The sequence below is a fragment of the Wolffia australiana genome, chromosome 13 (assembly GCF_029677425.1).
Source record: "Wolffia australiana isolate 7733 chromosome 13, ASM2967742v1".
NCBI classification, from domain to species: Eukaryota; Viridiplantae; Streptophyta; class Magnoliopsida; order Alismatales; family Araceae; genus Wolffia; species Wolffia australiana.
Genome location: NC_135847.1, coordinates 6180355 through 6208052, shown reverse-complemented (window position 1 = coordinate 6208052; position 27698 = coordinate 6180355). Strand labels below are relative to the sequence as shown.

General features: G+C 45.4%; 1 protein-coding gene across 1 annotated transcript; it reads left to right on the top strand.

Annotated features, from left to right (window-relative positions):
• The first annotated feature begins 830 nt into the window (after positions 1-830).
• Positions 831-27688, top strand: LOC144710935 (uridine/cytidine kinase UKL1, chloroplastic-like). The gene is made up of 14 exons (XM_078584785.1): positions 831-1181; positions 1304-1395; positions 1558-1627; positions 1740-1858; positions 6332-6428; positions 6936-7015; positions 10310-10504; positions 10582-10665; positions 10725-10785; positions 26437-26497; positions 26699-26792; positions 26881-26953; positions 27215-27297; positions 27422-27688. The coding sequence occupies exons 1-14, from the start codon at positions 1010-1012 to the stop codon at positions 27563-27565; spliced, it is 1425 nt and encodes a 474-aa protein (XP_078440911.1). The 5' UTR covers positions 831-1009; the 3' UTR covers positions 27566-27688.
• The last annotated feature ends 10 nt before the right edge of the window (positions 27689-27698 follow it).

The following is a 27698-nucleotide window of genomic DNA, read 5'->3' as shown; positions in this document are numbered from 1 at the left end:
TTGTTCGAACAAGGTGGCTGTTCGGATCAAATGTTCGAATAAGATCCGATTCGAACACGTTGTTCGAATTGGATTGAATTGAATGTTCGAATCCAGCGCCGCCAATGGCGCCTAGCGCCGGCCAGCGGCCGCCCAGCGCCAGCTAGCGACCATCCAGCGGCGGCCGCCCAACACCAGCCAACGACCATCCAAGCACCGCCAGCGCTGGCCAGCGGCCGCTAGTGCCTGCCAGCGGCCGCCAGTGCCTGCCAGCGGTCGCCCAGCGCCAGCGACCGCCACCGGTGCCAGTGACCGCCAGAGAGAGTCGCTGGCTGTTGCTGGCATCGCTGGCCATTTGTTCGAAATTGTTCGAACTTGTTCGAACAAGGTCGAAGAAATGGCAATCGAACACAAACGAACCAAATTGTTCGTTTGAAACTTTCGATCGAACACGAACAAAGGGTCTGTTCGATCGAAAGATTCGAACAAATCGTTCGAATCGGCTTTTGTTAGTTCGAATCTGTTGATCAAGATTCGAACGATCCGATCCGATCCGATCCGATCCCCGATGCCTGAGAGAGAGAGAGAGAGAGAGAGAGAGAGAGAGAGAGAGAGAGAGAGAGAGAGAGAGAGAGAGGGAGAGAGTGAGAGAGAGAGAGAGAGAGAGAGAGAGAGAGAGAGAGAGAGAGAGAGAGAGAGAGAGAGAGAGAGAGAGAGAGAGAGAGAGAGAGAGAGAGAGAGAGAGAGAGAGAGAGAGAGAGAGAGAGAGAGAGAGAGAGAGAGAGATGCGATCGAGGGGTTGATCATCCATGATCCAATCGTCCAATAGTTACTTTTTCCTTCATTCAATCGCGGTACGCGATCGGATCGCCGTACCCTAAAATTCGCGGCGATCTGTCTCGGGCCGAGAAAAACCCACCAATCAGACCTCCCCGGTGGCCCATCGCCGTCCTCAACGTGCTCTCGGAGGGCAGCGACGACGGAGAGGAATCGGAATTCTCTCCTTTCGTACCGCCCTCCGCATCTCCAGATGTCTACGGAATTCGCCATGGAGGTGGCGTCGCTGGGCCCTTCCAACGGGCTCCCCTCGAAGCCGTCCGCTGCGGGAAATTCCACCTCCTTGTCTCCTTCTATCGGAGGTTTCTCCGTTCAAACTGGTTCTTTGCTCGCCGACAATGGTCCTCGACAGCCGTTCGTCATCGGTCATGGCCTTTCCACTTCCCATTTTCGCCAATTTTCCATTGTCGAAGTCGTCTTAAATTCGATGCAACGCCTCCAGTTGTAATCTGATTGAATTGCGTTTCGAAATTCGGTCGTCCGTCAGGAGTTTCGGGGGGTACGGCATCCGGCAAGACGACTGTGTGCGACATGATCATTCAGCAGCTTCACGACCATCGGGTTGTCCTCGTAAATCAGGTAATAACGGGTGTGCTCAAACAATGTGTTTTTTGTTTTACGTTCTCAGAACGAAGAATATCATCGGTGATGTTGAAAAATTATCTTTCAGAAACTTATATTCGTGCAAATATGTATGATTTCTGTATTAGGATTAAAAATATGTATGATTCTACGTTCCAGGACTCATTTTACCGAGGTCTGACTGCTGAAGAAGCGGAATTCGTTCATGAGTATAATTTCGATCATCCCGGTAGTTATCACCACGCTAGTTCTTTTATTAGAGGGAGATGCTATTCTGGGCTGCTTTTATGTTCATGTACTTGAGTTCTATGGGATGAAGGATGTGCTGGCATTGCTTGTAGATGCCTTCGATACAGAGCAGCTGCTGGAGTGCGTTGGGAAGCTGAGAAGTGGACAAGATGTCAATGTTCCCATTTATGATTTTACCATCCACCGACGCTGTTCTGATCGATTCCGGAAGGTGAGATTTAATTTGAAACTGCAGAAATTTCTTCTTGTATCATCTATTGTGGCAGTATTTGTCTTGCCAGAGTAGGATTCTCCTTCTCCATGGATGTAGACGAGAGGACGATGAGGACTCATTTCAGCGAGATGACAATGATCATCATAACTCTGAAATTGTCATCGTCTCCGTTTGCAAATTTTTGATGGACAAGCATGACGAGTCATCAATGTTCTCTCTTTTTTTTCTACACATGACTGGCAATTATGAATCATCATTGTCTTTATCACTCGTCTAAGGCTTAGATGACAATGGTGATTTTCTCCTTCATCATTCTGGCGTTGGAGGATGATGACGACGAGGATGACCTGTCATCATCCCTTGTAGATGATGAACTTGCTATGTTTGGGAGGAAGCCCACGACCTATGAGATTCTGCATTCCTGAGCGGAGAGGAACCTGAGAAGCAGAATCGGATTAAGATTCTGCATTCCTGAGCTGCTCTCTCTCTTTTTAGATGTTTCGGGGAAACCGTTCCCATTTTTTGTTACAAAGAATGGTGTATCAAAACCTTTCTGTGATGCATGTAAGTTTGGAAAACGGAAACAAGCTTTTTTTCAAGAACCAGTGAGAAAATTTATTGGCCATTTGACCTGGTCCTTAGTGATATTTGGGGGCCTTTCAGAACATCTGTTTTTCGAAAGAGATTGTTCCTAATTCTCATCGATATCTGTACACGAACTATATGGGTCCATTTAATGAAACCTTAATCAGAGGCATCCAAAATTGCTCACGATATCTGTATTGGGATTAAAAATATGCATGGTTTATCCATCAAAGAATTTAGATTTACAATGCAAAAATATTTTTTGAGCTTTACATTGTCCAATTTCTTCTGTGATTAAGGCATTCTCCATGAGTCGTCGTGCACATATTCTCCCAAAAAAATGGGTTGGGAGAGAAAGTCTGGGCATGTTGTTGCCACCACCAGGACATTACTTTTCCAGGGTTTAGTTCCCAGTTAATTCTGGGTTAATGCGCTCTTGATGGATGTGTATCTGATCAGCCGGCGCAGAAGTTATAATATCGGATCTGATGCAGCTTTCTCGGCAAAAAATGCGTACTTGAAGATTCGAGGGGACGCGAGGGATGACCTAGCAGTCAGTAAGGCATGCCGCACACTGTTGAAACAAAAGATTCCCCTTAAAGAGACCAAAATATTTGGCTGTATTCCTCAATCAGATATAACTCAGGTGAGTCAATTGAGAGTTATAATGATAAAGGGTGTACGAATTTTAAAGATAATGAGACCCAAGATAAAGCTAAGTTGAATACTTATGAATACCAATATCATTGTATGCAAAATTTAGATGGCAAGTGCATCTTTTAGATGTGAAAAATCTATTCCTCCACAGTGATTTGGAGGAAATATTTACGAATTTATCCTGAATATGGAGTTCAAAAAGGGGAATGGAGTGTATGCTGGTTAAATAAGGATTTGCATGTGTTGAAGCAATCACCTTGAGCATGTTTTGAGAGATTCTCTCTCTTTGAAGGAGACGGGATGTAGACAGAGCAATTGGTAGCATACCGTGTTCATCAAACAGACTATCTCAGGGGGGTTTTTGGTTCTCCTGATATTCGTTGATGATAATTATTATCTCAGGCGGTAAGGATAAAAGGATTCAACACTTGAGCAGCAAGTATCAGAATTTCCTTCTCTTATATATTCTAATGGGAACCGTATCAGAATCTGATACTGTTAGTGAGAGACTAGCTACTATGGGCTAATGGGCCCTATTCTATAAGCCCAGTAGCCCATCTATCCTTCTCTCTCTTAGGGTATACATACCCACCTATGTACTCAGTTATGGGTATGTCATTATCTTCCTCTTCTCTTCCACAACAGATACGACCATGACATATCTAGGCCTTTTTCATCCTTTAGCCCAGTAGGGGCATTTTAGTCATTTGGACTTCTGTAATTCCTTTAAATAGAACAACCCGCCCTTGAGGGGGCAGCCAAGAAGTATCACAAAGAATGTTTCTGGCTCCTTCCGGCGACATCCACTCTGCCGGACCCCTCACGTAGGCGACGTCCACTCTGCCTGTCCTGCCTGCCGTAGTCCATCCCGGCACGCTGACGACCATCCCGGTACGCTGACGACCATCCCGGCACCTTCACCCTCCCTTCTCGTCTTCTCCCCGATACGAACCAGTAGGTTCGTAACAGAAACCTGTGGTCAAAGGCAGTTTCTATGTGCGTCATGGTCTCATAGTTGGAGACTCTTTTTAGATCCTTGAAATGCACCTCGGTCTTTATTAAAATTTGAACGGTGGGATTGGATGCACTTGTCAGCATAAACTCTGGGCATTCTGGCATAATAATATATGCCACTGGCAGAAATTCTGTTCAATGGAAATATCGAGAATACTTCTAGTGCATTCCCACTCCAGAGAACCAGTATATATTAGTTTTTGAACAAAGTATAGGTGCATTTCTGTATCTGTATGAAAAATAGCACATTCTGTATGAAAAATCTTCGTTTGTCTGCATCCAGTCATTGTTTTGAATATTTTGTGGTACACCTTCGTCCGGAAGCTTAATAATGTTCAATTCTTGTTTGCAATGGTAGACAGGAGTAAAGTACTTGTATCTGTTCTATACTAAGAGATATTATATTGCGATGCTTATTGATGGTCATACTCATGTGACATGGGTGTACCTTATTAAAGTCCAGTCTAAGGTGATTTGTGCTGAATTCAAGACCCAGTAAGATTAGACCGTTTGTACCTTCCAATGAGTAATGCCATGTTTATCTTCTGTTGTACTGGATGATCAATTATACTTTGTTGTAGGGTGGTAGTGGAAGAAGACAATAAGTTGGGTTTTATTTGCTCAGTTGAGCTGTAGATCCAACTGTAAACGACGGCACCAAACCACCCCCACCCCCCACCACTCCCCTCTCCCAAACACACACACACCCCTCCGCTGGTCCTTGTATACTCTCCATGGGGGTACTTATTTTTTAGTGGGCTTATTTGCTGCCCTTTATTAGTGGGCTGCTCTTGGCCCTTTTTATTTGTAAGCTGTCACGTGCCGCTTCATGTGATGGTGTTGTGTACCTTGTCCTGTCCGGTGTTGACCCCCTCAGTCTGCCTATCATGCCGGCATCTCTTCTTTCTCCCCCTCTTGTATTCGATGTAAAGGACCGGATCACATTCTTCTGAGGATGCACTGTCGGCCAGAGCTTTTGGCATACCCATGGGATCAGACCCGATGCAGTATTTAGGTCTACCATTGACGTGGAGACATGTTTCAGCTGCAGAGTTGCAGCCGGTGATAAAGGTGGAAATGAGATTGAAGGGACGTCAAAATAGAGTGTTATTCAAGGAAGCTGGTTGGTGTTATTTTGGTAGGTTCTTTCAGAAATCTTATATTTCTACCTTGCGGTCTTGAATATGCTAGCGGGGTAGGAATGCGATTGGAGGGATTACTGAAACATTTATATTGGGGAGGAGCTGGATCCAAGGCACACAGAGGGTTGTCTTTGGTCTCCTGGAACGTAGTGTGTAGACTTGTGAAACAGGGCAGGTTGAGGATTCTCCATCTACAATCCATGAATTTTTCTTTGCTGACTGAATGGGTGAAAAGATTTGAGAGAGCAGAGGATTTGGTTTTGAATGTCCTGAATGACAGGTATGACTCAACTCTTGATAGGGCGAGGTGCTTGATTAGATTTGGAGCGTACTGTCCATTGTGGCATGGTATGAGACAAATCTTCCCGCGTCTGCAAGTTTTTTGAAGACAAATGTGGACATGGTTCTGTTTTCCGATTCTGGACGGATAATTGGTAGAAGAAAGGCATTGTAGAGGTGGAGTTTCCAAGGCCTTTTGCCCTCGTGCAGAACCCGCAGCCACAGTCAGAGTGTTATTTTTGCAGAAAATAAGACACCCGGAGCGGTGGTCAATCTGATGCTATGAAAATATGAAGCTGTGTACAGTCCATATACCAATTGACCAAAATGGTCTGCCTTCACCTCCCTCCAAGCCAAAAAAAACATTAGCATCCTGAATGACATTCTCTATGGCTCTGGCTGCACCACAATGAGGTAATGTTTAGGGGGAGGATGGTCTTAATGGACAGTGTTACCCACGACGTGAATACACCAATGTCGAATTAGTTTGGAGGGGGTTGAAGGGAGGACCTAATCGGTCAGTGTATGGACTGTTTATATATTTTAATAGCGTCAGGTGGACACCGGTTTCGGGTGCTCCTCCTGATCTCAGTAAAATAAGTCATGTGCCTTGACCCTCCATCTATCTATCTATCTATCTATCTATATCTTTTGAAGAACTTTCTTGTATAATCTTGATTTAACTCTCCTTCTCATTAGAGAATGAAATGTAGTAGATTCTCAAAAGAATCTTGGTTTTAGCTCAGCATTTTTAAGTTTCATTCTATGGAAATAACTTAAGGTCTCATGGTAGGTAAACGCACCCGATGTCATTATTCTGGAGGGCATTTTGGTTTTCCATGATTCTCAAGTCCGTAGCTTGATGGACATGAAGATTTTTGTTGACACAGGTACTTAAGTGTTCTCATCTCCATCGTGTAACTTATAGTCAATATCTTTTGTTGAACTTTTTTTTGAAAATTACGGTTGAAGTCACAAACAGTCAGAAGTAAAACTGACATTTGTTGGATTCCATTCGGTGGATATGAAAATATTTTAAGACGTGAAAGGTACACAGCTCATTGCACAGATACTTAGAATTAGCAATTAATTGAATGTCTATATCATTCCATTTTACCTTGATTGTGTGGATGTTTTTTATGGTTTCCTGTAAAATCCACTATTCTTCTGATTAAAGGATTCTGACCTCTACTAACGTTTGAATTTTCAAGACCCATTCGCAGTTTCGTGCGACTCTTTCTAAATTTTACATCTTGCCTTTTTCGACTTAATCAAACTTTTTTTTCACATACTTCACCTTCAGTACATGAATCGATTACATTGCTCTTGAGTCTTTCCAAGGGTCCTGGTTTTCCCGGTACACTTCCAAATTGTTTGATTCTGTTTTTGCTATACAGATGCAGACATTAGACTTGCTCGTAGGATAAGACGTGATACTGTTGAAAGGGGAAGAGATGTAAATTCGGTTCTTGAGCAGGTGGCATTTTTACATCTTTCTTTTGTTATCTACCACTATTTGCTATTATATTGTGCTGTCCCGTTTTATTTCTCATACGAGAAGACTTACACATACAGTTGAATTTTTTTTCAAGTAAAAGAAAAGACTTATTGCCATGATGTTGTTTTTAATCTTGATGACTGTGACTTCTGGATGGACATAGTGATTCTAATGTCTTAATAACATTTAGTTTTGAGCACCCAGGGTGGGAGGCTCCACCATGTCCCTGCCTCCACCCCTTCCCTCTGGCATATCCATTTCCAAAATGGTATCTTAGCAGGATTGAGGGAGAGGAAGGATAAGAGAGGAAGAGAGAACTGCCAGGGCACTGCCTCCAGAGTGTGGGAGCATTGCAAAAGGAAGTAGATACACGATTAGAAAATTATTAGTGCGTTGCTGGAAGGAGCAGACACACTACCACAAAAATGCTTGATAGATACATGACTGATGTCCAGCGGTTGATCAACACAGTACTGAGATGGTCAGAAATTACTGGTGCGCGAAGGTCATGGCCACACATGCAACAGGGTGCTTGTGATTCAACCTTCAATCGTATTGGAAATTCTTGGCCATCAACAGATTCTTGGAAAATTCAATTCTTGCAATTTCGAAACAGTACTGAAATCGTCATTTGATTGATTTCAGAGAGAGAGAAGAGTAATCAGAGAGAGAGAGAGAGAGAAAAGAGGAATTGCCACAGCCAATCTCCTGACGCTGACCTCTGATGGCTGGCAGAGGTTCTGCAGTGACGGGAGAAGAGAAACAAGAACTGCAACAGATTTGAGGAAGGAAACTCTCGATGACTTCTTGATGTCTTTGGTGCATTCTTTCTTTTTAGTTATACTTTTCCCAACTCGTGGGCCTGGGCCTCCTTGGGCTGAAAGAAGGGCCTCGATATGGTACCAGGACTCTGTTTATCGTACCTTGCCTGTATCATATCAGCTTGTAGGCTGTGTGCCCAGCAACTGCTTTGCCCAAATATGTACATGACAGGCCCAGACCTGCAACACTTGAAAAATATAATTAAGAGGAATCTTAAGTAATGGGGAGAAAAATCACACTTCGAGTATTTTCCCTCTGATTTTCTGCTCTGACCTTTCCTCTGTAGTGTCTTCTGCAACCACCACGACGGCTCATGGACGAAAGCCCTTCTTTCCGATGGGTCTTTCAGTCGACACTTGGTGTATGAAAGTCAGTCAGGGATCCGGGCACCTCCTTACAACCAGTAAGACAGAACCCAGACTTGGTGGATCCCGGACTCAGGAATTCTGATTGTATCAGACACTACAGATCGCTCCTGGGCCCGTCATACACAAGCCCATGCGGTATCAGGCTGGAATTTACCTGATGATTGGCCAGGATCTCTGCCTGTTTATCATTGGAAGTATCGTACCATGGGGGTATATTGTTAAGCTCCGACTACTCAGATGGATAGATAGACTTAACAATGTCCAAGTACACAATGTCTGAGAAAGGTAGAAGAGATAGGTCGATAGGAGGGAAGGGGTAGTAGGCGGAGTGGACGACGCCTTCGAGCAGACGGGATTAACGACGTCTGGACTCGTTCTTGATGCTGTTCTCGCGCAGGAATGGTCGTCTGCAACGAGGAGGGTCAGAAGAGGCCTTGAAGCTGAAGGGTGCGTGAAGCACTTACCAGGTCAAGACTGCCGATCTCCTCTTGCCGAGTAGTTGAAATAGGTTCCGCTAGTAGGCCCCCGACGTGGGCCTGGGCCGACGTTCGTCGATGCGATGTCGGATCGTATCATATATTGCCACTGATGGCTTTACCTTTTGTTGACAGGGCCTGCTGGTGTCCCGGCCTACTGGCATAGAGTGTGCCAAAGACTCCGCTTGGTAACCCGTCAGCTACACACAGCTCAACTGTGGAGTGACCAAACCTATCTGGTAATGCCACTACATGACAGTGAGGTGCCAAGACAATGACGACAAACCAAATGACGACTCTTTTGGAGTCAGCCATTGAGGGGAAGGGGTCATCATAGGCCATGCCTTTGACTTCTAACCTCTCCAACCACTACTGCAGCTGCCAAGTCAGCTCGTGGACAACATGCCACGTAGACATCAGAGGCAACTTTGCATCCTCTCTCTATTTGATACGTTCTTTACTCGGAAGTATCAGAGAAGAAGGAGAAGACAAAGAAGAGCAGTTACTGACATGGGGGGGGGCGCATGTGAGAATGTCTTTAAAAGCCAACTCGAGTGGAAAATGGGGGCAGAGGATTATTTTCAAGAATGAGCAGTCGAGCGAGCAGAGGCCGGAGCAGCAGAGCCTGTGGCCAAAGAGGAGCTGATCAAGCTGGAGGGGATCGCTTCCTCAATCTATCTTCTTCAATACCTAATTCTACATATTGATTCTGCTGTCAAATTTGCTACGTTGGTGTTGAGTTTCAATAATACGTCCCATGTTGAAGATTGATTATTTCCTGGAGTTCTGGGGGTCCATGCAGAGACTTGGATCCAGACAAAGAGAAGTGGGGGGCAGAGCGCTGACAGTGCTTTGGATTATGACTTGCACCCTATGCTGTCCGTATGCGTTGCAATTGGTTCGGTGGTCTGTCCTTGCTGCGGTCGTGTGGTTGTCCTTGTGTGCATTTTTTCAAAACACCAGGCATGTGCCATGGTGTCTAGCTCCTTTGCACTATACTGTAGCAATGTGTCTGCATATTGGTGTGCAATGTGGCCATTTGATCAAGCATCTTGGGTTCCCCTAGTACGCCTGCACCTTTTCAGCATGACATGGTATCTATGGTGCAAAGGTGCTCGCTGACAAGTGCAGATGCCGTATTATTGTGGATGCCACATCAGCTTTGGTGCCACATATCAACATATTTCTGTTTTATTTTCCTCCACCCAATGCTCGAAATCCAAGCTTGCAATCAAACCTAAACATCATGCCATAAATTATTGAATTATTCACCATTTGTATGATATGTGTTGCCTCATGGACCCTGTGTTCCTGGGTTCCGTCTCTCTGTCTGATCCTTCCGTAAAAGTGGCGAGATGGGAGGCGATTTAGAGAGCGGACAGCTAACTAAACATTGCCAAACCTTCAATTTGACAATGCAATTTCCCATAAGAAGGTGACAGGTATTTAAAGGGAACTAGAAAAAAGAGAAAAAAATAACTAAGATAACCCTGAGAGGTTATAATGGTCATATCTGGGCAACAGGCTGTTTGTAATTTTTACAGTTATTCTCTGCTGTTAACTGCAACTGGTTACTATGTGTATAACACAACTGTTTTCTGCTGCAGTATGCTAAGTTTGTGAAGCCAGCATTTGATGACTTCATTTTGCCATCAAAGAAGTATGCTGATGTGATAATACCTCGAGGTGGTGATAACCACGTGGCAATTGATTTGATTGTCCAGCATATCAGGACAAAGCTTGGCCAGCATGATCTGTGTAAAATGTACCCTAATGTTTATGTCATTCAGTCTACATTTCAGGTTTAGCTCCTTTCTTCTTTCTGTGTAGTTCTTGTAATGGATTTACAAAAAGAATCATTAGTTTTGTAACATTTCAGATCAGAGGCATGCATACACTTATTCGTGACAGGAACATCACAACGCCCGACTTTGTCTTCTACTCAGATCGGCTCATTCGGCTGGTATTCCTCCTCCTCTTCTTCTTTGTCTCAATTCCTCCTGATACAGACTTCATTAACAGGTTGTAGAACACGGTCTTGGTCATCTGCCATTTACTGAGAAGCAGGTGACTACGCCGACAGGTCAAATATCTCTTCTCTACTAGTGACTTGAATTGTGATAAATCATCTTTGTTAGAGGAGTCGTCTCTTTATAATCAGATGACACGTCTAGAGAAAAACTTTAAGAGAGATAATATGCACAACAATATAAGTTTTTTCATGGTACATTGGCTTTGGAACTGAGTTTGTTGTGGCTAGGTGATAAGGACCTGAAAGTTAGTCCCTTTGGGAGAGAAAACAAGAGCGTAGGAAGATAGCGAGATAGAATGCAATGACGACGGCCCATGTCAGCTCCAGTGCTCCGATAATGAGGATCTCCCAGGCCGTAAATAATTGATTCCTTGATTGCTCTGCTTAGAGGTGAGAGCTAAAAAACTTTATGGAGTAATGATAAAGCCAAAAGGACCAAAACACCAATGTTAATCATAACATCACTCCCCCATCAGCACCAGCTTGTTCAAGAGCTTGTTTGTCGTTTCCCTCGTCTTCAGCCAGTGATGTTTGTTCTCTGTGTCTGTAGCTGGTAGTTCCGATATAGTGAGATTACACAAAAATATGGACGTTCATGTGAGAAGTTGGCAGGGCAGTTGGGCCAGGCGGAATCCAGGGTTGTTGTGGGAGGAGGCCATGAGGGAAGTGAGCAGTAGGGGGCGGACAGTTGGGCCTTCCACAGAAGGTCAGCATTTGGTCCACTGGGGGAGGTCTAAATGTAGGCTCTCTGATGGAGGGCCAATGTAGATTAACATGTTGTATAAGATCCTTAAAAAACCATGTTTTAGAAGAACAACAGGATAAACTTTCACAGTGGGTCTCTCAGCCAATTTCAGAACACTTGGGCATGTTGTTTTCCATCATACCATCTCACTGTTACAACCGTATCCTTTAACAGTGTTAGTGAGATAGGCCTTATATGGCTAATGGGCCTTGTTCTATTAGCCCATTAGCCCTTTATTCACACTCTCTCTCCTAGGGTATAACTACCCTCTCTCTTGTAACCAGTTGGGTGTTAGATTACATTTCCTTCTTCTCATCATCTTCTCTCCCGTTTTAATCCCAACCTAGAGTGGGATTCCACAAACAGTATTGTAATTTTCAAGAAATGCAGAGATATGGAATGATCCCACTATTCAATACAAGTAGATTCAACTTCTACGGAGAAACTCTATGTTTCTGCGAATGGAAATCTGATACAAGTGGCTTTTTTCTCCAAGAAATATCAAAGAAAGAAGCGAAGGACCGGGGCATGAGGAGCTCACGTGCAAACAAAAGCCTCTCACATGCAGTGGAGCTTAAGTAGCAGTAGTAGGTGTTGAAGAAGATAAAATGGATAGAACTTGGTTACTTAGAAAAGAAGGGATACATGTTCTTATATAGGGCTGAGAGAGAGAGTATTAGAGTTTTATCAATGTGGGATTAAGAGAGGGAACCCTTAGTGGGCGAATGTCTAGTGGACCTAATAGGCCACACCACCTATTTCCCAACAGTAGGAACCCGATGAGGCAGCCGGCGTTTTTGGGCAGAGTCACTTGCAACTGCAACTGGAGGCTGGAAGCGGGATCGGGCCTGCGCCCGGAGGGAACAACTCTGAGGAATCCTGTCATCGTTCTTCCTTTTTTTCCTTTCCCTTTTCTTCATCCTCTTTCCCTTTCCCTCTTCTCCATCCTAGATAATGAACCCTAGGAGGGAGAGAATGATAAGATATTGACATCACTCAATAGAGTACATGGCTGGGTATACATATACCCTAGGAGGGAGAGAATGATAAGAGGGCTAATGGGCTGATAGAATAGGGCCCATTAGCCCATAAGGCTGACTATTTCACTAACACCCCCCCGCAAGCGAAGTATGGATGTCATCCATGCCGAGCTTGGACACCGCACGTTGCAGGAGAGGTCGAGATAGTCCTTTGGTAAGGACATCAGCAGCTTGATCAGCGGATGGAACAAATTCCAAGTCAAAGATGCTCTCGTCCACGCGCTCCTTGAAGAAGTAGCGGTGGAGTTCCATATGCTTGATCCGTCCCTGTTGGCCAGGGTTCTTTGCCAAGGCGATTGCCGACTTGTTGTCGCAGTAGAAGTGGATCGGGCCGGAATACTTCACACGAAGGTCATGGAGAATTCCGTATATCCACTGGCCTTCAGAGGCCCCATCGGCAAGTGCCCGGTATTCGGCTTCAGCACTGGAGCGGGACACTTTGTCCTGCTTGCTGCTCTTCCAACTGACAAGACTGCCGAAGAGAAAAGTGCAGTACCCCGTGGTGGAACGACAGTCCACAACTGAGCCGGCAAAGTCCGCATCAGTGTACACCTTCACGGTCCGCTCCATACTCCGAGGAAAGAACAAGCCCTTCCCGGGCAGCCCTTTAGGTACGCAAGTACCGGTTGGTCGCCTGACGATGGATCTCCGCGGAGAGTGCATGAACTAACTGGGAGGTTGACGGCGAAACTGATGTCGGGCGGGTGTGGGTCAAGTACAGGAGTTTCCCACCACCTGCTGGTACTGATATCGTTCACGGTGCTGAGTCCTCCCCTTACCCAACTTAACATTAGGGTCGATGGGAGTAGTAACCGTGCACACTCAGTCATTCGGTCAAGGCCAGTAGGTCAACGGCATACTTCTGCTGTGACACAAAGATCCCCGGGGAGTAGGCCACCTCAAGGCCGAGGAAGTAGCGAAGAGGCGAGGGCCTTGATTTCAACTCCTTGGCCAACGCCAGAGCTGAGGCGCCGGCCTCTGCAGAATCGGACCCGTGATGAGGATGTCGTCGACGACACGGCCAAGATGGAGACACCAGGAACTGTGACGGAAGAATAGGAGGCATCCCCATTGCTCTGAGTGTAGGCCTCGGTCTTCATGACCGAAGAGAACCGACCGAACCACATCCGCGGTGACTGTTTCAGTCCATAGAGAGACTTCCGCAGCCGGCAAACGGTGCCCGGGGGGTCAAGGGTATACCCGGGAGGTGGCTGCATGTACACCTCCTCCGTCAAGTCACCGTGGAGAAAAGCATTCTTCACATCGAACTGTCGACGCCAGTCGGAATGAGCCGCAAGCGCCAAGAGGAGACGGACTGTTTCCATCTTCGCCACAGGAGAGGTCTCGAAGTAGTCCACGCCATACGACTGAGTAAACCCCCGAGCCACAAGTCGAGACTTGAGGCGCTCGAGAGTACCATCAGCATGATGCTTTTTGGCATGAATCCACTCGCAATCCACCGTACTCTTGCCAGGAGGAAGTGGGACGACTTCCCAAGTGTGGTTCTTGAGCAAGGACTGCATCTCCTCATCCATCGCCGATTTCCAATGAGGAGAAGCAAGAGCATCGGATAGGCGACGAGGGAGGGGATGCGACTCGATGTGAGAAAGAAAGGACCGGTAGGAAGGGCTTAGCCGATCAAAAGAGAGATAGTGAGATAAGGGGTAGAGAGGTGTGCGAGTCCACTGACAAACCCCTTTCCGAAGGGCGATAGGCCATCCCAACTGAGCATCATCATCAGTAGACGAGGGTGACGCATCGTCCGACGGAGGAGCGGAAGCAAAGGAGGGAGAAGAAGATAGCTCCCCGGGGGTAGGTGGAGGCTCCCCGGGGGAAGATGGTGCACTAGGAGAAGGATACGGTGCACCAAGAGTAGGAGGTAGCTCCCCGGGGTGAGAGATGGACTTCCCGGGGTTAGGAGGTGCACTCGGGGGAGGATACGGTGCACCGGGAGGTGAGACGGTAGGAGGCAAGGGAGAGAAGGTGGCTGGGGACGGCGACGGTGGAGGAATGGGTCCCACAAACGGAAAGGGTTCCAAGGAAGGAGTCGAAGACGCCTCAACCAGTGGAAGGCGTGGCGAGGTAGAATCACCGAAGTAAGACTCATGCTCGGCAAAGGTGACGCTTTGCCGAGATGAAAATCTCCGAGACGGAGGGTGGTAGCAACGGTAACCTTTCTGGAGAGAAGCGTACCAGCGAAGACGCACCGGAGAGCTCGAGCATCGAGCCAGGCGAGAGGAGCCGATCGTGGACGCACGCCGTGCACCCGAAGATGCGAGGAGGAGTCCAGTCCGCAGTGAGAGATGGGGAACGCGGTGGAGAGATCCAGTGGGCTGACAAACCCGAGGGGCTGGGAGGAGACGGTTTACGAGATGGGTACTCGTTAAGACCGCCTCACCCCAATACGCCCACGGAACAGAATAGTTCAGCAGAAGGGTACGGCGGTCGACGTGACATACCCGATCCGACGTTCTGCCATACCGTTCTGTTCGGGGTGGCAACACAAGAGGACTCGTGGAGAATCCCATGGTCAGCAAAGTACGTGGCCAGCTCGGTGTTGACGAAGTCCCGGCGTTATCGGAGCGGAAGCGCTGAATACCTCGGCCAAACTGAGTACGAACCATGGTGCAGAAGTGACGGACCGTCGGAGCAACCTCAGATTTGGCGGTCAACAAGTAGATCCATGTGTAGCGGGTGGCCTCATCAACAAAGATCTGAAAGTATCGGTGGCCCTTTAGGCTAGCCTGCGGGGCGGGTCCCCAAACATCACTATGGATGCGAAATAATGGAGTGGAGGAGTGCGAGGTGGACGGAGAGAAAGATGAACGACGGTGCTTCGCCAGTTGACAGGCATCACACACGATAGTCTGAAGGTCCAATCCAGTACACATCGAAGGAAAGAGACGCTGTAAAACTGAAAATGGCGGGTGACCCAGCCGTTGGTGAGCCAACTGGAGACGTCCCATACGCTGCACATCCGCCGGTCGGAGTTGGCGGTGAAGCAGGAAGCACCGAGAGCGCCCCCCATCGTCCAACAACAGCAACCCGTTCTCCCGCCTAATCGGTGTAGTCCGACCCACCTTGTCAGATAGAAACATCCCGTCAGGCTGGAGGTGAAAAGAACAGGACAAACTGTCAACCAAACGCTGAGGAGACATAAGTATAGCTCGCAGGGCGGGGACATGAAGAACATTGCTGACCACTCCGAGGCCGTCTACAAACACTGCCCCAATTCCAGCAACACGCAACCGTCCACCACCGGCTGTAAGAACTGTACGGTCCCCACTATGCCTTTCGTAGGATACAAACCGGTCATTGAACGGGGTCATGTGTTCGGTTGCCCCCGAATCAAGAACCCAGCTCGTATCCGATACGAGAGGCGAGTAAGAAGCCGTACCACAATACCACTGTTCAGACTGAGGGAGAGAGAACGCACCAAATCCACCAAAATGTGCCGTCGACTGAGTCGGAGTCTGCATAGTAGCCACTTGGTCACGGAGACGGGCCAAGTCGGCTTGGAGCTGCTCAATAGTCGCCGGGCTGGTAGAAGAGGTAGAGGAGGAGGCAACCATAGCTTTCCCTTCGATAGCCTCCTTCTTTTTCCGGTTGTCGTACTGACGCTTCTTGCACCACTTGCGGAGATGTCCAGGCTTGCTGCAGTAGGAGCAAATCAGCCCGGAGGGGGCCGCCTCCTCGGGGGGAGCAGGAGCGGGCGAGGGAGGCCGGGCGAGGAGGGCAGTCGAGTCACGAGCTTCCTCCGAGGAGAGAGTGCCAATGACATGAAAATGACTCTCCTCTTCCTGGAGTTCCTTCACCAAGTCATCAATGGAAGGAAGGCCTTCCTTGCGATGGAGGGCACGGCGCCGAGTGTCGTCATACTCCTTGTTTAGGCCATAAAGAAACCCCAAGAGGCGTAGGCGAAGAGTGTTCTGGAATGACTTGCACGTCGGATCATCCGTCGGCAAGTAGTAGTCCACCTCGTCCCACAGCTTCTTGTGTTCCAGCGCATAGTCCGAGATGTACAGTGCGCCTTTGCGAAAGTTGCTGGCTTTAGCAACGAGCATAAAGAGGCGTCAATTGTCCCCTTCAGGGCTGCAAAATTTGTTGTCCCAAAAACCCTTCACGGTGGAGCAGCGAGGGAACCTTTCACAGAACGAGGGTGCCAGGGAGGTCGTGTAGAGCCATCCAAGGACGAAGTGTTCCTCGGCTTCCCACGCCGCATAGTGTGGATGGGTCGATGGAAGCGGGGCTTGTGTGCAATGCTTGAACAGTTGGCGAGCCTTGAGAGTAGTCTCGACAAAGTGATGCCACTGTAACAAATTCGGGCCCTGGAGACACGTCGTGTCGGGAACCGCCGGCAGAGAATGAGTAACCTTGTGTGAAAAGGGTTCTCGTTGAAAGTCTGCATCGGTGAAGCCATCATCTGGGACGGCCGGTTGACGCGTCTGGCCCGTGGAGTAAAGTTCCTCCGACATCAGAGCCGTGGTCTCTACGGAGACGGCTGTTGTGACTGAGGTTGCGGCCCGTGCTGCAGCTGCTGCGGCGGCTGCGGTTGTTGGCAGTGGCTGCGGCTGCTGCTTCGGCGGCGGCTGCGGCTGTTGGCTGTGGCTGCTGCTTCGGCGGCGGCTGCGGCTGCTGGCTGCGGCTGCTGCTTCGGCGGCTGCTGCGGCTTCTGCTGCTGCTTCCGCGGCGGCTGAGGCAGCTGGCTGCAGCTGCGCGCGGCTTCGGCTGGCGCGCGGCTGCGGCTGCGCGCGGCGCTGTGGCTGGCGCGCGCGGCTGCGGCTGCGCGCGGCTGCAGCTGGCAAGCGGCTGCGACTGCGGTTGGCGCGCGGTTGCGGCTGCGGCTGTGTGCGGCTGTGGCTGGCTCGCGGCTGCGGCTGCGGCTGTGCGTGGCTGCAGCTGGCGAGCGGCTGCGGCTGCGGCTGTGCGCGGCTGCGGCTGGCACTCGGCTGCGGTTCCGGCTAGGGCTTTGGCTGCGGCTGGCGCTCGGCTGCGGCTGCGGCTAGGGTTTTGGCTGCAGCTGGTTCTCCGGATGCTCCGCGGGCTGGCTACAGCTCGCGCTGTGGCTGATCCGTCGGTCACGCTCCGGGTTCGCTAGACAGCGAGAGGGTGATGTCAAACCCTAGATGGAAGAGCTCTGGAGCCCTGATACCATGTCAAGAGAGGAAGGAAGAAGATAATGACATCACTCAATAGAGTACATGGCTGGGTATACATACCCTAGGAGGGAGAGAATGATAAGAGGGCTAATGGGCTTATAGAATAGGGCCCATTAGCCCATAAGGCTGACTATCTCACTAACAGGAACCCTTAGTGGGCTAAGGTCTAGTGGACCTAATAGGCCACACCACCTATTTCCCAACAGTAGGAACCCGATGAGGCAGCCGGCGTTTTTGGGCAGAGTCACTTGCAACTGCAACTGGAGGCTGGAAGCGGGATCGGGCCTGCGCCCGGAGGGAACAACTCTGAGGAATCCTGTCATCATTCTTCCTTTTTTTCCTTTTCCTTTTGTTCATCCTCTTTCCCTTTCCCTCTTCTCCATCCTAGATAATGAACCGTGAACCACAGTTATTTACGCTTTTCTTCTGAAGTACATTAGTCATTTTCTTGACCGGAAGTTCCTCTCTTCTCTCTGTCAACTGACGACTGAAGGCGATATGAAAATCCTTTCAAGATGTATACCGGGATGATGAGGGCTAAGAGATTGCGATCCCATGAGAGCGTATAAAGATTGTAAGTAGGCCACACTTATATTAGTGGCCCATGGTTTTAGCTTTTCGCTATTTGAGCAAAATATATGCAAGTCCAGCGGTCAGACCCAGATCCAGTCTAATAGGTCCAAAATGTAAACTGGCCCCGGACTGAACATTAATTTAACATGGATTAGTCAATCCTACGCTTACCTTACAGCGCAAGAGTTTTAACCATCATATCAGAAGTGGCTCTTCAAGTTAATTGGGTAACATTCTTTTTAATTCATTACAAAGGATGTCTCTCTCGATGGAGTAGTGAGAGTCTGCTGCCAGTTCCACCCTTCTTTATCGTCGCTGCTATCAGGTGACGCTAACAGACTCCTATACTCATTTTATTCATATCCGATCATTGCTACCCCATTAGTAGGAAAATTCAGGACGATGGTTTACTCATAAATTGGCTTGAGTTGAATCTGTTGAAGTAAGATTAACCAGTATCTTGTACATGGATTTACATGCTTAAAATTAGTGTGTCCATAGCCTCTCTCTTTAAGATCATTGTGAGGCGATGATCTCTTCTTTACATAATGAGGTTTTTTTTATCATCGTAATTGAATTGCTAAATGGAGCACAAAAAATGTGGCTTATAGACTGTTTGAACCACTCTTAATGGGAAATCAGACTTTGGTAATTGGGCTGTAGCATGTCCATGAGATCAAGTGTAATTCAGATGGTAGATTGACCACTAAGACAGGATAGATATCCGAACTAGATGATCAAACATGATGCTTGTTCGAAGATTAAGATTTCCATTCTTTTTTGTTTTGCAACCATGCCTTAGCACTATTTCTTTCATAAACATGTAAGGTATTAGCATAGTAATATCCCAAATTCTGATCTTAATATTTGAACTGGATATGCCCCAGTGATCTAAACAGATGTCGCTCGAGGCACTTATCCCAGCACCGGATTTTGAGCTTTGACAGAAGGGTAGTGTTTTTTTTTTAATCAAGATGGGCTCTTGTTGTGGTCAGTAAAGATAGGGCGTCCGAAGAAGGCTAGAGGATGTTATAACTCCAAGAATGTTCCATTGAAAACCTTAGAAGATACATCATGAATTGGAATGTCTAATCTGAGAATAAGGCAAAGGAGAATAGTCGAGAGCAAGTATGATGGAGCACAAGACAGATCAAATTGGTGTTTCCTAGTTTTATTGAAGAGACCAGCTGAATCAGCCTTCTCTCATGCCAAGATCTGAGCATGAGGATCTCCCGCTTGGAACCTTAATTGCTCTCTTGGAAGAAGTCGAAAAGTCGATCCCACATTGCAAGCTCACTTACTTTTAGTGGCAGACCTTCCTGCCTTAAGCAATCTGAATTCTCACATGCGAATCTCGAATGTGAATCACCAGTTCTGCGCTGCCGCTTATTATGAGAAGTCCTAGTTAGGACCTTATCAGATGACTCGTGGCAGAGCTATGCCATTCTTACAACTCTGGGTTTGTAAACCATTGGATGGATGCCAGCCCCTGTTGCTTGCCGGTACAGGCCTCTGCAGGGCCTTCGATCAAACACTCTCAAAAGTTATTTTCCTTTCTGCTCTGCCAAAATGTGACATTGATTGATCTGCACTATGCAAAATAGGTGGAGCTTAGTTGGAATCCTTCTCCTCAAAAAATTCCTCGAGTGATGGCACACCAGTAAGTTCACAGACGATCTATTTGAGAGGTTCACACATCAACTGACCTTGCTGGAGGCTGCTATGTCCAGCCACATGTCATGTCACAAGTCACAGCTGTCATGCTTGGCTCATATTTTCAGGTAGTGACCGAGCAAGCAGATGTCTAGGTGGGACTGAATGATATTTTTGCCTGAACCCCTCGTCTGACGAAGAATCCCTTACAAAATTCTGAGACGACTTATCTTTATGCTCTGTAACCTGATATTCAGGCAGAAGTGGTATGTGAGACGCCAATTAACTTCCATGTGATGATGGATGCCTTTGTTGAGGCAGAAAAATGTTTACAGAATTATGGACCTCCCCTTTAGGCCGAGAAGGAACGGGGGCTGAGGAGGGGTTTGGGAGTGGTCACCTGATACACCCTTGGTGTAGCAATGTGATGGTATTCAAAATCCAATCAAGAATACTGAGTAAATTCAGAAGGTTTATCGATAAACTCAATTCAGAAATAATCCCGCACAGATCGACCCAGTACAATAGGTAAGAATTCAGAAATGTACAATGCAAAAAAAATCTGGGAATGCTTTCTCTCTGTGTAGAGCTCTCCACCTCCGGTCCAGCAGGCCGGTTCCAGCTGCTCCAGCCCTGATGGCCCACATCCTTCACTTCTTGACGAGATCTTGAAAAACAGAGTGTCGGTCTCTTCTTTATTTTAAAGGGAAACTTCCCTCTAGTCAACACATGGGCCTAACCGTCGTTCACCAGCCCTCTTCTTGCTTCTTCTTTTATATTGCCTTGAGCAGAATGTATCAATACCTTCCCCTTGAAGATTTAGCTTGTCCTCAAGCCTGAAGTCTGGGAATGTTTTGCAAAAACGATGTACTTGTTCCCGTGTTGCTTCGGTGGTTGGGATGTTAGTCCATTTTCGTACTTCTACGCCATAGGTGTGATTGACGAAATTTAAGAATGTCTTTAGGGTTCCCCATGCCATTCATAATCTTAAGTTAGAAAGGAGGGAAGTGGCTGAATGGGATGATGACAGCCACTGCCTTTTAAGTAAAGGTGAATGAAAGAGTACATGTAGGGTGGACTATGGGGTTGGATCCAAGTGGTATGCTACTGGCCCTATTTTTCGCAGTATTTTGTTGGGTGTGAAAATTTTGGGCAAGTTTTTCACAGGTTCTTTTTACTAGTAACTTCATCCTTTATGGTCTCAGCTTCAAGTAGATGATATCGCCTTCCGAGAATTCTTTGCCTCTTCTATGTTTATCTGCTTTAACTTTCACCCATGATTGGGCCTCTGCCAAATGCTGTTTTGGAATAGTAATAATTTCATCCCCTTTGGTAAGGAGCTAATCGGTGGAATCAAAAGGTGATGCTGGTGATCAATAACGAATCAGGGATGGAGGATCTCTGCCTTATGCAGTCTTGAAGGGTGTTCTCTATATAACAGTGTGATATGAATTGTTACAATTGAATTCTGCCCGATGTAGCAATTTTTTCCACGCTTTTTTGGATTTTCTGACATGAACTATCGTAAGTAGCATTCCAAACCCTGTTTGTGACTTCTGATCGTCCATCAGTCTCCAGATGATAAGTAGATGAATTTTAAACAATTGTAAGTAGCATTCCAAACTCCTGTTTTTGACTTATGGTCGCCCATCAGTCTCTGGAAAGAGCTACATCGTAAGTAACACGTAACAATTGTAAGTAGCATTCCAAACCCCTGTTTGCGACTTCTGATCGTCCATCAGTCTCCGGATGATAAGAGGAGACGAATTCTAAACAATTGTAAGTGGCATTCCAAACCCTTGTTTTTGACTTCTGGCCGTCCATCAGTCTCTGAAAAGAGCTACATCATGAGTAACATTCCAAACCACTGTTTGCGACTTCTGATCATCCACCAGTCTCCGGATGATAAGAAAATTGAATTTTAAACAATTGTAAGTAGGTTCTGAACCCCTGTTTGTGACTTCTGATCGCCCATCGGTCTGTGGAAAGAGCTACATCGTAAGTAGCATTCCAAACCCTGTGTGTGACTTCTGATAATCGATCAGTTTCTGGAAAGAGCTACATTAAATCAGTGTAGCTCTTTCCAGGAATTGCTTAAAAAAATTATTGACTATCTCAGTCCGAAATAATTGATTGTGGGATGCCATAGAGCTTGACAATTTCTTTAGCAGATCTGTGATACACAATGTTTCTACTCCAAGCATTATCAGAGGAAGAAGAAAAGTCAAGTGTGAGAAGACTGATATGTTCTTCTCAAAAAAATATAAAGGAGGGCGATAACCAAAGAACTAAGTCCGCATCAGCTCACGAGGACTAAGAGGGTCAAAGACCCTATAAATAAAGTCAGTGACAGATCTAGGGGTACGAATTTTGGCAAGAAGTGTCAGGTCCTGTCAAGAAGCACGGAAAGGGCTGGAGAGCAGGAGAAGCCTGCGTCTGGAAGAAGGATCTCGCGATCCTGGTTCATGTTATCTTCTATTCATTCTTGCTGAATTTATATTGTACACATTTCATACATTTCTCTCGTTCTGCAATCGTCTTGTGTAACGAACTGATAAAGATCTTCTCTCCGTAGACAGAATTAAGATCATATTTCGGATTTCATTTTCTTGATCTTATCAAAGACCCATGTTGACTGAGCACATGTGAGAATTATATAAACAAAGTGAAAACGGGGAAGAGAGGACAGACTCACTTTTCAAGAATTTGGTTGCTGAGAGCAGACTGAGGGCTGGGGAGCTGGATCAGTCCTGCAAACCAGAAGGGAATAGCTCGCGCGAGTTCTCCATTTGTTTCTATCCACATTCACTCTTTTCTTTGAATTCTTCTTATCCTCTACATTCTCCTTTTGGTTTGCGGATGAACTTATCATCAATATCGATAGCTTGATAGGGCATGATCTTGCATTTTGATTGAATATATATTCGATCTGGTTCATACAATATATATTCCATCAGATCGATATCAATATGGCAGCAATAAGTTCAGTTGAGAAAGAGTGATTGACTGCAATATAGTGGCTATATTTGCTAAAATCGTACAACAATCGTGATTGAATCAAATCCTTCTGATTTTGGTAACCATTCAATAAAATCCGTGGTCCTATCTTCCTAAAGTTGGTTTCGTATAGGTAAGGGTTGCAGCAGCCTTTCTGGTGAGGGAGTTGAAGATTTTTGTCATTGGCAGGTAGGACATTTTTTTCATGTCTTGCTAGATGATCTGTTGAGATATTCTTTTGAACGTCCTGTGCAATCCTCCAATCTCCACCTATTGTTGAGTCATGAGATTCTTGTAGAATTTGGGAAATCAAAGATATATCTGATGGTAGAATAATGCGCCCCTTGTAAAGTAAGAGGATTTGATTGGATGGTTTAATTAGAAAATTCCCCTCTATCCGTCTCTATGCCTTTTTTTTTGCTCCCAGTTTTGGGTCGTTTCTGACTTCTTGGTCGACCTTTATTTTGTCCAGCCTCTGTGTTACTGATTTTTTTAAGAACTTGCAGTATGTACCATGATACGCAGTGTATTACTAATATGAACTTGCAGTCTCCTTCGAGATCTTCTTGCGATCTGAATACGCATCTGCAACAGCATTCTTCTTTCCTGCTTTTTATTTTATTTCAAAATTATAGCCCAAGAGTTTTGACTCCCATTGGTTATTTTGAATTTCTATCTTTTTTTGATCCGATGGAAAGCACAAGCAAAACTAGTCGGTGTACATTGAGGATTTGTTGAACATAAGGTAGTGCTTCCATTTTTGAACAGCCCAGACCTACTGCCATGAGCTCACGTTCATATGCCAACTTGAATCAGTTATGAGACGAAAACGTTTTGCTGCCCCTTGTAATAAGCAATTGGGTGGCTCTCTTGCAGTAAGCAATTGGGTGGCTCTCTTGTAATATTATACTGCCCCCAGTTCATGTTATGATGCATCAGTCTCAAAGCTAAATGGCAAGGGAACATTTAGTATCGTAGGATTGGTATTGATGATAACACTTGTTTCAGCTTGTCAAATGATTGATCAGCTGCATCATTCCAGAGGAAAAAGTTATTTTTTAAGAGAGCTGTAAGTGGTTGAGCAATGACAACAAATTGAGATATAAACCGATGATAATACCCTGTTAATCCTAGGAATCCTCTCAGTTTTTTCACTGTAGAGGGAGTCTTCCACTGGTTGATAGCAACTATGCAGAAATTCCATGTCCTAAGTATTCAATGTACTGGCACTCTAATTTGCATTTCAGTGGATTGATATAAAGGTGAATTTTTAATAATAAGTCAAATACAACAACTAAATGACTCTCAGTTTCTATGGAATAATCCATAATTTCTTCTATTCCATAATGCCCATACTTATTTGACTTGACCCTGACTCTAGCTTCAGCCCCTTACATATGAACTTCCACGAACGTCAGATGGTAAATGTGAGAGGAAAAAAGCTAGAGCTTCGAATTCTGATGGATATCCCGATAAGGTTCCAGTTTGTTTAAGATTCATAAGCTGAGTATGCTTGAATAGAAATTGTACCTCCTTTCAAAATGTTGGCAAAAAACCAGCCAGCGTTTATGCCAAAGTGTTCTTCGATGTATATGAAACCTCTTGGGCAGGCCTCTCCGTACGTAAAGAAACCAGTTGTAGCTTTTCTGAAATATGTTAATTCTTAAATACCTTTCAACAACATTCAGCCACATTTGTGCATTTGATCCATTGGAATAGGGATGAAGAGTTAGTTTCCAATTTGGAGTTGATAGCTTTAAGCTGCACTGGAATATTTGTTAATATTTCTCCCGTAACTGGAATTTTGTCCATGTTTGCTTTTCCACGATCTTCTTGATCTCCCAAGGTGGTCAGGATTGTCAGCCTGTTCTGTCATTCTGGTCACAGCGCCAATCACAGCTCCAGATTGATGCACCCAGGGTAAAGCAATGTGATGATATTCCAGATCCAATCAAGAAGACCGAGTAAATTCACAAGGTGAATCATTAAACTCAATTCGGAAATAATCCCATACATATTGACCCAGTCAGATAGGTAAGAGTTCAGAAAGGTAGAATGCTAAAGAAATCAGGGAAAGCTTCCTCTCACTCTGAAGAGCTCCCCTCCTCTGATCCAGCTGGCCGACCCCTGCTGCTTCTGCTCCAATGGCCAGCACCCAACACTTCTTTACGAGACCTTAAAAACACAGTGTTCTCCCGCTCATCTCCTTCTTTTATTTTAAGGGGAAACTTCTTCTGTAATCAACACGCAGGCCTAACGGTCGTTGACCATCCTCTTCTTGCTTCTTTTATATTGCCATGAGTAGAATGTATTATCGGCCTTGAAGTCAAAGTTCATCGTTGGAGTTAGCGTAAGAAAAATTGAGTCTACAGAATCAGCAACTCCAAACCTTTAATCTGAAAGGGCTTACCTGGATTCAGACGGGTCCAAAAAGAAGTTGAGCCTAATTCCAAAAGCACCACTGTAGAACTCTCGCCATCCTAACACTGATAAGCAGAACTACTTTCTCAAATTATGAGAAAGGAGTGACTATAAGGGGGCCGTATGTATCAGAAGGAAAAATGATCATACATGTGGCAGCATTTGGCCGACCTGAAAATGAAAAAAAGAGGTTTCTGAGCTTTGACTGACCTGACAGAAGATCTTTACGAATATCAGGAGTTGGTCTACTTTTCAAAAAAAAATCAAGAGATTATGTCTAATAAGATTTATCTCAGGTCAAAGTAAGTAGGCCAAAAGAAAGACTAAGCTTGGAATATTAAGCTTCCTCACAAGTGACAACTCTCTACTTCAGTGTTCATTTGGTAGCCCCTCTTAAAAGTAGTTCCTTCAGACTAATATGATTTATTTCTGCATCTATTCCAAATTGGCAACCCCGCACGTGTCTCAGTTCTAAGTGGAGTCCTTGTTGGATACTTGAATTTTCTTCCATTTGCTCTCGTGGTTCCTAAATACCAGTTTGTAATGTTTTTTGGGGATACGACTCTTTTGTTGAATGCACCTGAGGGTTCAGGAGGCATGTTTGAGCCACATCTGTCCAATGTGAGGAAGACCTTCCGAAGGTGGAAGTTCTTGAATGTTATTCACAGATATCAATACGTAAGCTTCTTTTTAAGAGATTTTTCCGTTGACATAGATGCAATGTGTATTCAGAACTTTAATTTACGAAGGAAGAGCCTGAATTCACAAAGATATGTGTTCAGAGCGATCTGACACCTCTGGTAGGTCAATTCTTGTTTTCCCAACATGAAAAAAATGAGCCATTAGCTGCAGGGAGGATACTCATGTTTCACTGAGGGGATGCTAAACATTCCTAGCAAAGCCTTCAAAATGATCTGTTTAAGAGGTTTTATTTTTAGCGGAGACGTCTAAATTATTAGATTCTGGAAAACTTGGATAGAACTTAGAGGACATAAAATTAGATTGTCTTTGGTCTCCTGCTTTGTGATTATATTGTTATCATAATGTTAGTCCTATGATATTACAAGAGTGGTATTATCCCTTTGGATTTGAACAAGCTAGTTTCATTTTTCAGGATCGCTGTATACTGGAGTGGATTTTTGCAAGAAACTTTGCGGTGTGTCCATCATCCGAAGGTAATTCTTTTTACCTGTTAACTTTGAGTAGTGAGGGGATTCCCAATTTAAATTGACTATCTTGTGTGCATGATCTTGAAAAAGTTGACAATTGCCATCATCTTATGTGCATATTTTTGTGCACACTTGAGTGCATACTTGTGTGCATGAACGTCAAATTCTTAGTTGATTTCTCTTGTAAATATTGTTTGGGTATTAAAGTGGAGAAAGCATGGAAAATGCTTTACGGGCCTGCTGTAAGGGAATAAAAATAGGAAAAATATTGATCCATCGTGAAGGGGACGATGGAAAGCAGGTATGTATTTGGCGTTTTCTACTGTATTATGCCTGATGGAGATCTTTCCGCAAAAAAATGACTTTTTATTCATCATTTTTGCGAACAGCTTATTTATGAAAAGCTTCCAAGAGACATCTCAGAGCGCCATGTTTTGCTGCTTGACCCAGTTCTGGGCACAGGTGAGTTCCTTGGTTTTGGTCAATACTTCCATCTATTCTCCTAGAGTTGTTTAAGTATGACTTTCTTACGAAGCATTGTTGGATTTTAAGGAGCGAAAACTTATGTAATTTTTCTCTCTACTTCCACTGCCCTCAACCACTGCACAAACATTCCAATCAGTTAATTTTCTGTTTTCTCCCTACATTTGAACCTTGTTTTAGTGTGGTAATTTTTTTTTTGACAAATTTAAAGATTGTAATTCATAAAATACTACTGTGCAGGAACTTCGGCAAACCAGGCTATTGAACTTCTTATACGGAAGGGAGTTCCGGAGAAGAGAATAATCTTCCTGAACCTCATTTCAGTAAGAGCGCATGATAATATAATATAGAGCACATGTTGTAATACTACTAAAAATATATAGACCTCTGCTCTCTGTTCTTCCTTGCTGATTTATCTGTTGACTGTTTGTCTGATGATGAATGCAGGCGCCTGAGGGAATCCATACTGTCTGCAAACGCTTCCCTTCTCTGAAGATTGTTACATCTGAAATTGATTCTGGTCTCCATGAGGAGTGTCAAGTTATCCCTGGATTGGGCGAATTTGGCGATCGTTATTTTGGCACTGAGTAATTTTTTTATTTTTTTGTCTATTCTTTCAAATGGATTCCTATTTTCAAAGTCCCCCTCATATCCGAGGAGATAGAATAACGGTAATAGCAAGTTGAGGGATAAGATATAAGACATTATTCATCACCCTTTCTTG

Coding starts and splice junctions, on each gene's coding strand:
- LOC144710935 (XM_078584785.1), top strand. CDS start 1,010: ATGTCTACGGAATTCGCCATGGAGGTGGCGTCGCTGGGCCCTTCCAAC. Junction 10,666..10,724: donor CAGATCGGCTCATTCGGCTG/GTATTCCTCCTC, acceptor CTTCATTAACAG/GTTGTAGAACACGGTCTTGG. Junction 26,954..27,214: donor TGACCCAGTTCTGGGCACAG/GTGAGTTCCTTG, acceptor ACTACTGTGCAG/GAACTTCGGCAAACCAGGCT.